General features: G+C 50.3%; 1 protein-coding gene and 1 non-coding gene across 2 annotated transcripts; one reads left to right on the plus strand and one right to left on the minus strand.

The window, feature by feature from the left end:
- Positions 1-416: 416 nt before the first annotated feature.
- Positions 417-13846, plus strand: CYP11A1 (cytochrome P450 family 11 subfamily A member 1). The gene is made up of 9 exons (XM_065906785.1): positions 417-685; positions 3987-4142; positions 5844-6043; positions 7076-7279; positions 8159-8316; positions 12091-12257; positions 12542-12620; positions 13080-13277; positions 13648-13846. Exons 1-9 carry the CDS (start codon positions 417-419, stop codon positions 13777-13779), a joined length of 1563 nt encoding a protein of 520 aa, XP_065762857.1. The 3' UTR covers positions 13780-13846.
- On the minus strand, positions 11846-11920 carry TRNAK-CUU (transfer RNA lysine (anticodon CUU)). The gene has a single exon. It is a non-coding gene; the product is annotated as a tRNA-Lys (tRNA).
- Positions 13847-16228: the final 2382 nt, after the last annotated feature.

Consider the following 16228-nt stretch of genomic DNA (forward strand, 5'->3'; position numbering starts at 1 on the left):
CAGCCAAGATGGATGCTAGCAAGAGGGATTCTGGGAAGTGGACGGACAGGCAGTGTCTCCTCTAGACCTTTCCCAAACTCTTCCGGCTGGTGGTGGGTTATTAGTTCCATATTCCTTATCAGGATCTCCTGTCATAAAACAATTCATGCAAATGGTTATTACGGTGCCTGGCCAGGGTGGGCGGTTTCAATCAGTGTGCTTCCCCTAACAGAACTGGAATGATTGGCTACATTCTTTCCTTTCCAGTACCCAGTCTGGGAGGAGCTGTGTGGGCTGGAGTCAGCCGGAGGAGGCTGACCTCCCTGTCAGCTTCTCACTTAGCCTTGAGCTGGTGATTATAAGTTGGGCCCCAGGGCCCCAGGGCCAGAGTCACCTGCTACAGTAGGAGCAGGGACAGCGGCAGCTGTGGGCGCAGCATGCTGGCCAGGGGGCTTCCCCTTCGCTCAGTCCTGCTCAAAGGCTGCCCACCCATCCTGAGCACGGGGAGGGAGGGCTGGGGGCAGCACAGGGTGGACACTGGAGAGGGAGCTGGCATCTCCACTAAGACCCCTCGCCCCTACAGTGAGATCCCCTCCCTGGGTGACAATGGCTGGCTTAACCTGTACCGTTTCTGGAGGGAGAAGGGCTCACAGAGAATCCACTTTCGCAACATCGAGAACTTCCAGAAGTATGGCCCCATTTACAGGTAAGCCTGGCAGAGGATGGGGGCTGGAGGGATAGGGAAGCCTGTGGTGGCCCCCTCCCCGAAAGGTCTGCCCTCCCCTTCCAGGCTCTGGTTCCCCTCTGACTTTATTTCTTCCCGCCTGGCGGTGGCAGGAGTAGAGTTAATGCTTCCCAGACAGTGGGTTCACTTCCCAGCCCTGAGGCATCAACAGTCCCCGGGCTCTACACCTTTGTAACTTTGGGGCGGTGGGGAGGCCAAGAGAATAAGCCTCGGTACCTCCATTATCTGCAGGACACTTTGCAACGTGTGATTATCATCCCCATTATCAGAGTAGAAGGAAGTTCAGAGAGGTTAAGACTCTAACCCCGATCACTCAGCTAGAAGCCCGTCCTGCTGGGGTGCTGGCCTTGGCACCCCTTGGCCTGTGGGGCTCTGAGTGGCTGATTGGTCCCTTCCGCTAGGCCTGGCTGCCGCCCCTCTTCCCCAAACATCTGCCTTGCATCCAGCCAGGAGGGAGGGCCTTTGGTCTTTTGACCTCGGTGTACCCCACCTTCTTGCCCTGGGGTGGAGGTGAGGTCTGGAGGCTGCCCTTGGGAGGGAGGTTTCACTTGTTCTTAGCAGTTTCTAAGGTAGGTGGGCTTCAAGAGACATTTGGATTCCTTTCTGAGAGCACAAGTGAGGGGGATTAGAGGTGGCAAAGGTGATGGCTGAGGGCAGGGAGGGGATACCAGGAAGGATAATGCTTTACTTTTACTTTATTTCTTTTTGGTGGGGGTGGGGGATGCACCACATGGCCTGTGGGATCTTAGTTCTCTGCCCAGGGGTCGAACCTGTGTCCCCTGCAGTGGGAACACTGAGCTGTAACCACTGGACTGACAGGGAATTCCCCCTTTTAAAGTTATAAGTGCTTTTTTAGAACTGGTTGGAGACAGGGCAGCCCCTTAGCCCCAGGTTGAATGTTAGGTTTGGAAGAAGTTTGCTCCTGAGTCTCTCTTCTTTGTCTTTCTGTCTCTTTCTCTTCCTTCTAAGCCTCTCTCCCCAATCTCACTTCATGGATCTTTCATTATTCCCTGCATCCTCCCCTCCTCCTCCTTCCTGTTCCTAGCCCCTTGTAGGAACCCTTTATTTTATAAAGCCCCTATTTTCTGAGTCACTTTCATCTGAGTCTTGCAACCTGTCCTTAAATTTGGCATTATTCCCAATTCACAGATGGGAAAACTGAGACCCAGAGAGAAGGGTCTTGCCAAGGTCACACAGTTCATCAGGGCAAAGCCAGGGCTGGAATCCTGATTGTTTAGCTTCCAGTTCAGGGTGTCAGGCTTCCCAGGGGGCCTAGTGGTAAAGAATCCACCAGGCAGTGCCTTCAAGAGATGCAGGTTTGATCCCTGGGTTAGGAAAATTCCCTGGAGGAGGACATGGCAACCCACTCCAGTATTCTTGCCTGGAAATCCCATGGACAGAGGAGCCTGGCAGGCTAGAATCCATGGGGTCGAAAAGAGTCGAACATGAGTGAGCATGCACATTATTATATTATTCAGGGTGTCAGTATTCTAACTATAGCCTTGAAATAACAAACTTCTAAATGAACACGAGGAATTTACAAGTTTCACGGACTTTTCCTTAATACAAGGTTATTCCTGTTCTTTATTCAATAGTTTAGAAAAATTGATATCAAATACAATCTCAGTTTTGATAATATTTATGTACCATTCAGAATGTGAATGTATTTATATGCTATTTTGTGTTGTCCTATAACAATGTACCAAGGACTTCTTTTCTCTTTTCTCTCTTTATTATAATTTTAAAAGGCAGCAGAGTAGCCCATAGTATGGATAAGACATATTTTTTTTAAGCTAGCTTTCTAAAGTGGATATTTAGACCACTCTAGGATTTTTTTTTTTTAACTATTAGATATCCTTATCCATTTTTTTCCTATGAACATTTTCATCCATCAGGCATCACTGATGTCAGCTAACTGCCTTGGGCTAGATTCCCAGAGGTAGAATTGATAATAACAATAGCAGTTCAAGGATTTTGCTTAGCTGTTTTTAATGGAACCAATGGTTTGAGGATGTGTGGCAGCTGGAAAAACACTGAGGGGATTTTCTGGGAGACCATGGTCGGCCAAGGAGACTTGGGGAAGATAGGCCTGGGCTCTGTGGGTTAGTGGCTAAAGCCATGCTCTCTCCCTCTCCCCATCCTCTCCTCCCCTCCCCCTCCCTCTCCATTCTCAAGGGAGAGGGAGGAAGAGAGGGGAAGGAGGGTAGAGAGAGGGAGAGAATGAGAATTTGGCTTATACTTGTATGCTTTTATATTTTACCTTGAAGTGTATCTTGAATTAACTTTCTTATGCAAAAGGCAGATACAAGTGAGAAGCAGAATTTTCTGTTGTTTCATGACAGTTGTACTTTAATACTATGCAAAGTGCCTTAAGGTATATTTATATTTATAAGGTATATATTTATACCTGGGGCTTGATGTTTTACCTCAGTTTTATTTTAATAGTGACAGAGTACTTTGTTGGGCATCTAATTCCTGGGGGAGGGTGACCAGTCCCAGAACTTCAATCCTAGAGCTTAGAAGGGACTGCCTGGCCTGGTGTGTGACCTGCCTAGCAAGTTACATGGAGTCACTCTAGTCCAGGGTTACTCCCAGCTGCCATGAAAGTGCCATGTTTCTGAGCTCTGCATAGGTGAGAGGGTGGAGGGTGCTAGACACACAGGAAGAATGAACATTGGAGGACCTGATGATCCAGGGGAGGCCCTGGGTAGGGGTGGGCTTGGTCCTGAGGATGTGTAGGAGCCACTGTGATGATAAGATGAGCACGGAGCTGTTACTTAGAGAGAATGTCTTCCCAGGTGGCACAGTGGTAAAGAATCCACCTGCCAGTGCAGGAGACGTGAGAGATGAGGGTTCAATCCCTGGGTCAGGAAGATCCCTTGGAGGAGGGCATGGCAACCCACTCCAGTATTCTTCCCTGGAGAATTCCATGGACAGAGGAGCCTGGTGGGTTGCAGTCCATAACGTCACAAAGAATCAGATATGACTGAGCACAGACACACAAAATAGTAGTCACACCCATAGATTTCATATCATCTTATCCTTCAGCAATCCTGTCAGGCGGGTACTCCAGTGAAGAAACTGAGACTAAGGTCATACAGTGTGGAAACCACAGACCAGGGTCCACTCCCAGGCCTGTCTGCTCTGTGCTGTCAGCAGCAAAGTGATTACAGAGGAGCTGAGCCCTGTGTCCTGATTGCTCAGCGTCTGCAGGACTCTCCTCAGATCTTTACCTCACAGCACCCCTCTTCTGCCCCTCCAGGGAGAAGCTCGGCAATTTGGAGTCAGTTTATATCATTCACCCTGAAGACGTGGCCCGTCTCTTTAAGTTCGAGGGATCCTACCCGGAGAGATTTGACATCCCGCCATGGCTGGCCTACCACCAGTATTATCAGAAACCCATTGGAGTCCTGTTTAAGTGAGTCCTGGGCCCTCTCCCAGGGGCTGGAGGGAGATGCTGGGTGGCTGGGGCAAGGGCAGAGGCTGGGGGTGAGAAGCTGGGGCCGTGCTTGCCCTGCCCTTTCTGTTAACAACTGGGCCTCTAGACAAACCCCTGTCATCTTCCTGCCTCCATCAAATAGATGACAGGGAGGGTGAATTGCCCTGCCAACCTTCAGGAACATGATCAGGAAGAAGATCTTACTGAGTAATTAAAGACCTTGAAAAGTTCTCATTCATTGGTTCATCCAGTAAGACCCATTTTATTGAGTGCCTCCTCTGTGCCAGTCCTGGTGCTAGACTGAGCGACAAGTAGGGCAGGGCCCTGCCCCTAAGAGAGTCCCTTGTGGTCTAAAGGAGCAGTAAGAAGCATGAATAAATCAGTGTATCTAAAGCAATAGATACCATTTTCCACCACATTGCTCCTCAAAAAATGAGAATGTGACCATAACAAGTGTTGAGGAGGATATGGAGCAGCTAGAGTGCTCCAAGCTTGCTAGTGGGACTGAAAGCCGATGCCACCACTTGGGAAAATGGTTGAACATTACTTCCTGCAGTTGAATGTTTATAATGTAGCCATTATAAACCCATGCTTATAATGCAGTCATTCTGCTCTCAGGAATATACTCCAAAGAATACCCCCACCCCACCCACCGAGACGGATATGTACTAAAATGTTTGCAATGCAGTTGTTCATGATAGCAAAAACCAGGAAACCACCTAAATGCTCAACAGGAGCTTGAAGAGAGACAGTGGCAGACCCCAGTCAACAAGAACAGCCTCTGTGTCTCACAACACAGATGATACTTAGAGATATAAATTGAGTGAAAAAAGCAAATCATGACAGCTTTCATAAGAAGTTGAAAATAAGCATGCATTTTTAAAAAGCATGTTTTAGAAATATATGTCGATCAGATAAAACTATTTACCAAAGCAAACAAGAGATTCAGGTTGGGAGGCACGGAGGCAGGATGTGGGAGGACCGGGTAGGCATCTGAAAGTTATCATCAAGTTTCTAGTATTCATGTTGGATTGTGAGTTTATAATAACATTCTTGTAAACAAACAAACAAAAAAGCCCCCAAATAACAAAGAGGGCTTTGCACGGATCTGTTTTCAAGAATGGGCTGTGAGTTGAGACTAGGAATGAGTACTAACCAATTTTGGGCACCTGAGATTCCCCACCAATTAAAGTAATGGGACGTGTTGGGGGTGCAGAGGTTGGTCAGTTGTGTCCGTGAGGGGGCCAGAAAAGGTGATGTAGAGGGACCCTTGACTAGTAGGAGGTGAGATTGGCCAGGAGGAGGCGGAAGTGGTGGGGAGGGCAGGCCTGTAGCAGAGGTCAAGACTAAAGGGCTTGACAGTTACTTAAAGGCTCTAAGCATAGGATTGCCATCTTGTTTAAAGCAGCAGCAGCCGCAGCCGAGGGAGTAGAGCATGGTTGGGGGTTTGAACTTCAGCCTTTTTTTTTTTTCCTGTCACACAAGCCTTCCCGTTCCCTCCCCTCTTTCCGCCCAGGCCAGGCAGAAGCTGGGAGGAGGGGAGGGCAGGGAGGGCTGTGGATGTGAGCGCTGGACTTTGAGCTGTGGCTCAGCCTCCTGGGAAAGCCTAGTCAGCGCCCTCTGTGTTTGCCAGGCCTGGGGTTTGTGACCATGAGGGCCCGAGGGCCCATGTTTTCTCAGGAAGTCAGAAAACTGGAAGAAAGACCGGGTGGTCCTGAACACGGAGGTGATGGTTCCAGAGGCAATAAAGAACTTCATCCCCCTGCTGAATCCAGTGTCTCAGGACTTCGTCAGCCTCCTGCACAAGCGCATCAAGCAGCAGGGATCCGGAAAGTTTGTAGGGGACATCAAGGAAGACCTGTTTCACTTTGCCTTTGAGTGTAAGGAACTTGAACCTACCTGGCCACAGTCCTGGGGATAGGAGAACCCAGCATCTCACCTTGAGACTCAGCACAGACTCTGAAGAAGTGTCAGGATTGGTTTCTGGGAGGAGCCACTGAACACATTCTCTGTCATCAGCTAGCCGGGCGAGAGCTGCACGCTCTCATCTGATTCATGATATGGGGGCAAGAATTTCTAAAATGTGGGTCCCTATTGCCCCTTTCCTCCAAAAGCCAGTGTTTGACTTGGCCTTTCATTCAGCAAATCTCTTTCTTGGGACAGAGACCTTCCCTTCAAAGTCTGCGAGGGGAGGGGAGGGGAGGGCAGGGTTGGGTGGGCAACTGAAACAGGGTACTGGAGGATGTGTAGGAATTTTCCAGGTGGAATAAAGAAGTTGGACATTGTAGACAGAGGGAACAGTACATGCAAAGGCCCTGTGGCTTGATGGGGATCATGTGGTCACTGCAGGAGATTTGGAGTGCCCAGGGTTTGGCATAAAATTCCTGACCCAGGAGGCGGGAAACCCTTGGAGGTTGTTGTGACTTCTTATGACCAGCCAGAGTGGGCCCTGGATGGCCAGTTACTGGGGACTGATGTCCCCCCAGGCACCCATCTGACCTGTTCCAGGAAGTATTTAGCCACTCTGGTCAATTATAGATGAGAAGTCTCTCTTCCCAGGAGGAAAGTTGAGAGGCTGCTGGGGGTTGCTGGTGGAAGGGGGACAGTGCACTCTCCTCCCAGCCTGAGACTTTTTTCAGCAGTGCTGGAGGCTCTGCCTCCCACTAGAGGGATCCCTCTTTAGGATCTGTCCCATGACCCTATGAAGGGCCTGACTGGCTGCCACAAAGGCAGTTTTCCTTACTCCTGCAATTTCAGCCCTTTGGGACTCAGTTTAGTTACTTTGCTGAAGGAGGCTGAAGTTGGATGCAAGGGCTCCCATGTGTTGGGGAGGGGGGCTCCTGGTTTCCTGGGAGCTGAGGCTCTCAGATGGTCAGGTTGGATGAGATTCTTCAACTTTGCCTCTACCATAGCCATCACCAATGTCATATTTGGGGAGCGCCTGGGGATGCTGGAGGAGACAGTAAACACTGAGGCCCAGAAGTTCATTGATGCCGTCTACCAGATGTTCCACACCAGTGTCCCTCTGCTCAACCTCCCTCCAGAACTCTACCGTCTATTCAGAACCAAGACTTGGAGGGACCATGTAGCTGCATGGGACACAATTTTCCATAAAGGTGAGGGCTGTACCCTGGGCAGTCATAGATGAGCCCTATCTGCCTCTGGAGATGGGAAATCCAGGCCTGGGTTGGAGGGCTGAGGGTTGGGGGAGTGGGGAGAAAGACACAGAGGTGGAGAGAAAGTCAGTTGGAAACCTCAGACCTTGGCCTGCCGCTTTGTCCCAAGTTATGATTGCGGTATAGAAGACTGATGGATGGCCATCAGGAAGGCCCAGGAACCCCTGAATATGGTAGGCAAAAAGCTGACTCCTGGGGATGATCAGATTTTTCTGGAGAAAGAGGATTAAAGAGGTCTGTCATATTCTTCCAAGGAGCCGGGATTCCCAACATGGGTTAAAGACCAGCATTTCAGACACAGCTGTGCTTGGTGACAGAGCAGGGCTTTGGTGACAGGGATTCGTAAAGGGTGAAGAAGGCTGACTGGGATGTGGTGATGATGCCAGGTCTGGAGTTAAATCCTGCTTCTGCCCTTGACACCCTTGTTACCTTGTGCAAGTTATTATCTTAGATTGACTTCTGTTTCCTTATCTGTAAAATGGGGATGATAGCACTTACCCTAAATAATTAATAATTAAAAAAAAAACAAACATCCAGGTATGAGGAACTTTATAGAGCATGCTCCTCAGAGAAACAGCAGCCAAGAAAGTGCAGGGCTCCAGAATCCTCAAGCCCTTGTGCTCCTTCTCGCCACTCTGCAGAAAGCCTTGCTGCTATTTCTTCTTTTTTTTGGCCACCTGGAAACATGTGGGATCTTATTTCCCTGACCAGGAATTGAATCTGTGCCCGCCCCCCTGCAGTAGAAGCATGGATTTTTAACCCCTGGACACCCAGGGAAATTCCTGGCCTCACTCTGTTTTCTTTCTTCCTGCCCCACAGCTGAAAGATACACTGAGATCTTCTACCAGGGCCTGAAACGGAAAACAGAGTTTAGGAATTACCCAGGCGTCCTCTACCGCCTCCTGATAAGTGAGAAGATGCTCTTGGAGGATGTCAAGGCCAATATTACGGAGATGCTGGCAGGGGGTGTGGACACGGTGAGGACACAGTGAGGTGGCTGTAGGGGTACATCCTGTCCCTTCCTGTGCCCCTTTCCCCACAGCCTTCCTCACTGTCTGAAACCCCTGTCCATGAGGGCTCCATCTCCCACTCCTGACCCTACTTCCTAGATGCTAATCTTCTAGGAGGGCGAGGTCAAGTCAGTCATCCACTGAGCATGCCTCGAGGCTGATCCACCATTTTTTCTTTGCCAATAAAGAGGGGGTGACTAGGTACAGGTGGGTGACACAGCTTGCTCGGTATCAGGAAGGCAGTGGGATCTCAGAGAAGCTGGGAGCCAACTGGTGGAATTTGCCCTTGGCTTGCCCTCCAGATCTTTTTGTTGCCTTCCAAGCCCCCTCTTCCAGACCTCAGTCCCCCTTGATGCCCCCAATGTCTGAAGGCATCATGCATGGTGTCTCCCAGAGGTCCACAGGCAGAATAATATACAAGAAACTTCTTTTTTAGTATTTATTTTATTGTATTAATTTGGCTGTGTCAGGACTTAGTTGTGGCATGTGGGATCTTTAGTTGTGGCCTGTAGGATCTAGTTCCCTGTTTCGGGATTGAACCCGGACCCTCTGCACTGAGAACATGGAGTCTTAACGATTAGACCTTCAGGGAAGTCCCAGAAGCTTCTGTTCTTGAATGTCAAAATTTCTCTGTCCTGTATGCCTTTCCTTTTTCTAAACCTTAAACTTCCTCAAGCGAATGTGATGGTGAGGATTAATTCATTAGTGTTTCTTGATTGTTAGTTATGAGTCAGGCCCCAAGACTATAAAGATGAATACAGCAGACCTCAAATATCCTAAATGGCTCAGATAGGAAGCATGCATAAGTCTGTGAGAGGTGCCATGACAAAGTAGTACAGACTGGTTGACTTAAACCACAGAAATGTAGGGTCTCATGGTTCTGGATCAAGTTATCAGCAAGGCTGCTTTCTTCTGAAGCCCCTCTGCCTGGCTTGTTGATGGCTGTCTTCTTCCTACATCTTCACATAATTTTCCTTACTTCCTTCTTTTTCTTTTCCAAAAAAAATTATTTATTTGGTTGAGCCAGGTCTTAGTGGCAGCATGCAGGATCTTTAGTTGCAGCATTTGAACTCTTGATTCCACGCTCTCAATGTAGGGCGCCTGGCTTCAATCCATGGTTGGGAAACAAGATCCCACATACCTCAAGTAAGAGTTCCTGTGCCGCAACTAACACTCCCTTTTCTTCTTACATGGACACCAGTCCTATTCAATTAGGGCCCCCCATATGACCTCATTTTACCTTGTTTAGTAGCTAAGTTGTGTTCGCTTCTTTTGCAACCCCATTGACTGCAGCCTGCCAGGCTCCTCTGTCCATGGGATTTCTCAGGCAAGAATACTGGAGTGGGTTGCCATTTCCTCCTCCAGCGGATCTTCCTGACTCAGGGATCTAACTGTGTCTCCTGCATTGGCAGGCGGATTCTATACTGCTGAGCTACAACGGAAGCTCTCGTTTTACCTTAATTACCTTTTTAAAGGCCCTATCTCCAAATACAGTCACCCTGTGAGGTGCTGGGTGTTATGACTTCAACATGTGAATTTGGGAGGGACACAATTCAGCCCAGGACAAGGAGGCAGCATGGGCCCAGACGACCACATCTTCACCTTATAGGGCTGGATGACGAGGTACTGGGTACTGACAATGCTAAGAAGAGGGGAGAGACCAACATGGCCTTGAGGACAGGGAGAGCCTCCACAGAGTAAAGGCAACTTGGCTTCCCTCTTGTGCCAGGAGGAGAGAGAGGAAATAGCATTTCAGGAATGGGGAGAAGCAGGTGTCAAAGCCCCTGGGTGAATAACTTCATTTCCTAGGTATTCTATTTACATTGTGCTCTAATCTCTAATGCAGGAGTTTCCACTCCTGGGCTGCAGATGGAGACTTTGAGCATATTTTAAACATAGTTCATTGTCAGTCATGTAAAAGGGATTCCCCTTTAAAAACTCACCTGCACAAGAGCAGCTGTTATTCTTGGGTAACATTTATTAAGCAAGCATTATACAGTTAAGCAGGATCCTAAGCTTTTCACATGAACTCTTTTAACTCATTTAGTATTCATGAACAACACTTTGCGGTATGTTACGGCTCCCATTTGTTGAGATGAGGAAACTGGGGCATAGAGAGGTTAAGAAACTTCATTAAGGTCACACAACCAGTAATTCGGGTGAAAGTGAAAAGTGAAAGTGTTAGTTGCTCAGTCATGCCTGACTCTTTTCCACCCCATGGACTATAGCTCACCAGGCTACTCTGTCCACGGAATTCTCCAGGCAATAATACTGGAGTGGGTAGCCATTCCCCTCTCCAGGGATCGAACATTGCAGGCAGATTCTTTTACCATCTGAGCCACCAGGGAAGCCCTAACTTAGTTGAATACAGCCAGTAGTCTCTCTCATCCTGCAAAAGCCATGCTGGACTCTCCTCTTTTCTCAGTGCTGTCAGTACCTGATGCCTCGTCATCCAGCCCTCTTACTTATTAAACAAGTATCTCCTGAGTACCCACGCTGTGTCAGGCCTTGGAAGGAGTGAGACAACTACATGCATTTGATCTGAGCCTTGAGGGAGGAGTACACACCTGCTTCCTAGGCTGGGGAAGGGAACTGTAGGAAAAGGGAACAGCATGAGGAAGATTTCTGGGCTTCAGGAGCTGCATGTAGCTCAGGGTGACTGGACCATGTTGGAGAGAGGTGGCAGTGGGCTGGGAGCAACTGGCAGGTGTTGGAGGGGGTCCATGGGTCTGGTCACAGCGTCTGGACTTGATCTGGGGACTCCAGGGATCCAGGCAAGAATTTCAAGCTGGGAAGTGACTGGATGGCATTTTTTTTTTCACAATTGCTTCCACTGGGAGAAAGAAGAAGCATGTTCAAAACTCTTGGACCAAAAGATGATCCTTGGCAAGTTAATATGCCAACACCATGTGTCTAGCCCTAGGACATATTCCAGTTCCATTACTGAGGAATCTAAACTGTGGGGCCTGAGGAGGATCACTCATACCTCCAGTGAAAGTTAACACTCACTACATTATCCCTGAGATTAGCTGGTCAGTCTCAGTATAGACCACATGCTAATTGCAACTCTGATATAAAACAGGTCTGGTTGTTCTGGTTTCAGCATTTTTGAGCCTCACTTTATGTTATACGACTATAGGCAGATGCTACATTTAGCTGGAAGTTCTATTGGGGAGAGGGCTGCTTATTTAATAGGCATTTCAAGAGGAATAGCAGTCATCAGGAGTACAACCATTACAGAAGTAGGATTTGGCCTCTTAAGGCCTCTGGAGTACTTTGGCAGAAGGCATTAGTTATGTGGATGACCCTCTACTGGCTGGGAAGATGGGATGGCTCTGGTGATGTGAGTGGGGAGGGCAGGGATAAGTGCTGCCCCAAACATTCCTGCTTGGACTACAAGAAAAGCTTCCTGGACATTTGCCTTAAAAAATAATAATAATTTAAAAATTTACTTATTTGGCTGCACCAGGTCTTTGTTGCAGCATGCAGGATCTAGTTCCCTGACCAGGGATTGAACCTGGACCACCCCTGCATTAAGAATGCAGAGTCTTAGCCACTGGACCACCAGGGAAGTCCTGACATTTGCCTTCTGAATTGTGTTTTGCTTTATGTGGATAGTGGTTTCTGGATCCCTGGACGAGCGTGAGGGGAAGTGTTCGGCAATGAAAATTTAGCATGTGTCTAGATACACCATGAGTAATCAGCCCTCTGGGTTTTCTGCATCCCCACACTCTCCACCAGACATCCATGACGTTACAATGGCACTTGTACGAGATGGCACGCAGCCTGAAAGTGCAGGAGATGCTGCGGGAGGAGGTTCTGAATGCCCGACGCCAGGCAGAGGGAGATATAAGCAAGATGCTGCAAATGGTCCCACTCCTCAAAGCTAGCATCAAGGAAACGCTGAGGCAAGCCCACTCCCACCTATGCCTGCCCCGCCCACCCCACCCCCTCAAATCCCTGGGCAGGGACAGGGTGCTGCCTGGGCACAGGGTTACAAGGATGCGCTGGTGGAGAAGATGGGTAGCAGGAAGTGAGGAGTCTGGGGAAGACAGCTGGGAATGGGGAGGACGGGTCCTGCCTCCAGACCACCCCCACCAGGGTGCTGCAGCTGGAACCGAGCTGCCGTGCTGGGGGCCAGGCCTTTGTCCAGGCCTTGGGGCATCAGCCTCTGAATGCTTTTCACGGGCAGACTCCACCCCATCTCCGTGACCCTGCAGAGATACCCTGAAAATGACTTGGTTCTTCAAGATTACCTGATTCCTGCCAAGGTAGGTATGGCAAGAAGGCTGCCGGTTCTGTTAGTCAGACAGGGGAGGCCGGGGGCAGACTGCAATTGCATAAGATAGTGGTGAGGGCGGCTTCTGTCCTGCTTTTCTTCCTGGAGCTGGCTGGTGGGGTCCTTGGCAGCAGTGGTCCAAGGGAGAATGAAGGGCAGAGGGGATGGTCACAGTGGACGGTGGTGTTTGGGATGTTGCTGGACTCCTAGGTTAGGAGGGAGATTCCACGGGCTGCCTTGGTTTCTGAGGGTCCTCTGGGACTGAGGAAAGGGGCAGGACAATCCCTTGGGCCATCCCCAGCCTAGTGTTTTGGTGTGCCCATTGGATGGGTGAGGCTCATGGAGAGGTGGGGCCTTATTCAAGATCACAGTGGGTATTATGCTGAGCTGGTATTGTTCCGGGCTATGAGGAGGTAAGGCCTACTCAGACCTCGGCTCACCTTGTCCTCAGACACTGGTGCAAGTGGCCATCTATGCCATGGGCCGAGACCCTGCCTTCTTCTCCAATCCGGACAAGTTTGACCCAACCAGGTGGCTGGGTAAAAATAAGGACCTCATCCACTTCCGGAGCCTGGGCTTCGGCTGGGGAGTGCGGCAGTGCGTGGGCCGGCGGATCGCCGAGCTGGAGATGACCCTCTTCCTCATCCACGTGAGTCAGCCCTGGGGACATCTGTCTCCCGGGACTTGGTCTCCACTCCCCCACAACCTGCTGCGGTCTCCTTTTGGGGCAAATCCACTCACCATACACGGGTGCTCCCTGGCCATAAGTTCCCACAGAACTTATGATGGGAGGGGTTGGGGGTAGAGAAGTTTTCATAGAAACCAAAGTGAAAGCCTGAACCAGGAGGACAGAGTGCTAGTGGTATTTTCAGGCTCTGCACAGGGCTCAGTAGGAGCTGGAGGTAGACCCCCTTGGAGCATCTCACATCACAGGCAACTGCTCCCAGGTGAATGAGCCTGGGCTGGGGGAGACAGACCCACCCCGCCTCTCCCCTAAGCCCACTGCCTCTCTTTCTCAGATTCTGGAGAACTTCAAGGTTGAAATGCAGCATATCAGTGATGTGAACACCACATTCAACCTCATCCTGATGCCGGACAAGCCCATCTTCCTTGTCTTCCGGCCCTTCAACCAGGACCCGCCCCCGGTGTGACCGGAGGGGGTGGGCACTGCCCTTTCAGCAATCCAGCTAGCCGGAGTGTGGGAGGACCACCAGAGCGGCTGGGGCCATGGAGGTACCCGCACCTCCATCGCTCGCTCAGTCCACACCCTTTGCACCTTTCTGGCCAGCTCTGACCAGATGGAGCTGGCCCTTAGGGGCCAGCTGCTTCAGCTCAGCTGAGGCACCCCTGTCTCACCCTACCTCTTCCCCCTCTTCACCCACCCCATAAAGGCAATAAACGGGTGAACGCTGCAAAGTGCTTTCATTTTCCATCTGACCCCCTAAGGTAGTCATCACCCCTGGAGCGATGTTCTCTGACCCAGGTCAGCAGATAGATCTGAGCATGAATGGAGAACTGCTACCCTTGAAGCCATTTCTGCTGGGGCCCACCCACCTATAGCAGCTCAGGAGCCAACAGGCTCCACCTCCCTGTTGTCCTGTTGCTTATGAGGCAGAGCAGATGGACGGCTATTGTCATTGCACCCCTGGAGCAGCTGGCAGAGGGACAAAGACTTGGCTGAGTTCTGCTGAGAGAACAGGGCAGCCTGAGAGGTATGGGCCAATCCTGGCTCCTGGGGCAGGCCCACCTATCGGGGTGAGGCTCCTACAGTTCTCTGCTTGGCTGAGCCTTGGGTGGGAATTCCCTGTGGGGCCACAAGGACTTCCTGCCAAGGGCCAGTGAGAGTCTCCAAGAATGATGTCTGGGGATGATGTGGTGAAGAGGCTGTGGTTGAGGGGCTGGTGTGAGGTGACTGACTCTGGGAAGAAGAGGCCGGTATGCTTCCTCTACCCGACCTGCCCACCCTTCTCTGGGCTTCCCCAGGCCTTAACTTCCTGCACCAGTGGGACAGGCCCACAGGTCCAAGCTCTGGGCATTAGGCAGGGAGACTGGGGCAGAGTTTCTGGTGCATTACTTGGACTGCCTGACAGTGGTCTCAATTTTAACCCCCTTGGCCCCTTCTGAGTTCGGTGACTCCTGACTTGACCAGGTATCTGAGTCTCCCTGGCCCTTGGCTACTAAAGTCCAAGTCAGGCAGACATGGGGGGCTAGTGTTGCTCAGATAGCAGCCCGAATGGCTTGGCCTCTTCTACCAGGATCTGCAGGTTCTGAGTTCACTCTTGGAGCCTTTCTGCTTTTCCTCATCACAGTCTGCTTCCTTATTGTCTTTCTCTCTCCTTCCTGCTTCCTTTCCTTTCTCTAGGTTTGAGTTGTTTTTGCTTGGAAATGTTAGAGTTGGAGGGCCTTACGGTCACAGATGTTAGCCCAGAGAGGTTGCTTGAGTCACTCAAGATCACATAGCATGCTTGTAGCTAGAAGCCAGGCCTCCTAACTTTCAGTGGAGGGCTCCTCCTTCTAGCCCCATCTGCTTTTCTGTCCCTGGATGTGTTTAGACACAACACTCCCAGCTCAGCCTATCCCTCGTGAATGGAGTATTTCATACTAACATGTAACTGATTGTCACAGGCAGGCTTCAAGTTTTTTCCTTCCCAAGAAACAGAGAAACCAAGCTTGAAACAAAGGATTTCAGATATGATACATGTTGAGGGGCAGGTAGAAAATCCCAGTCTCTCTTACCAGCTGACCTCTGGTCGTCTCAGTTCTTTTGGAGGTCTGGATGGGGCTTGTCTCCCTGGTTCCTGCTTTGAAAGGCCTCTTCGCTCTCCCTGCCCACCCCTGTCCTGGGTCCACTATGGCATTTGACTCTCTAAAGAGGGTAGCTCCTGGGCCAGGCAGGAGGCTATAGGGCTACAGCAGAGGGCCCAGACCCAGAGTGGGGTCTGGAAGGAGGAAGCTTAGGTACCCCAGGCTGCCCTGCTCTGGGAAAGGGGTGAATGCTCACTGACATATACCATTTAATAAAGTCATTTTAAGGTGGTGGGGCTGAGACTCCAGCACGCAGAGGGGAGGTCTGCTCTAGGACTCAGGCCTGCTAGGAGTCAGTCTGTTGAGATTTCAAGAGCTTGTTGAGCTTAGTGTCTGAGCTGGGCATCAAGGGGTCCAACTTGGAGGGTTGCGTTTGGTTCTTGGAAGGGTTCTGTGGTGGCAAAGTGAGATGAAATGAGTATGCCCCTGCCCCCAGAGGGGTGATCCAATAAAATGCATCTTTCCTGGAAAGTCTTGCCTCAGACAATCTGAAATCCACTGGGTCATGACTTCTCAAAGATTTGCAAACCCATTTAACCACAGTAGGTCATACCTAATTTCTCCCAGAGTCTCCAGGGCTCAGTGGGTAAGTCTATTAAGGTAGCCTGGTATTCCTCCCACCCCCAGAGACCCCATCCTTTTTGGGTCTGTCCAGGAGCCAGGAAAGAAGCAGAATACTGATGATTCAAGAGCAGGAGCAATCAGGGGGTTTGCTTTGTGGGGCTGGGTGGTCCAGGGCTGAGCTTGAGGGGCCTATTTGTTCTTGGGAAGCTGGCAAGGTTTCTCTCTGGCAGC

This window comes from Muntiacus reevesi, chromosome 15, assembly GCF_963930625.1.
Source record: "Muntiacus reevesi chromosome 15, mMunRee1.1, whole genome shotgun sequence".
NCBI lineage: Eukaryota > Metazoa > Chordata > Mammalia > Artiodactyla > Cervidae > Muntiacus > Muntiacus reevesi.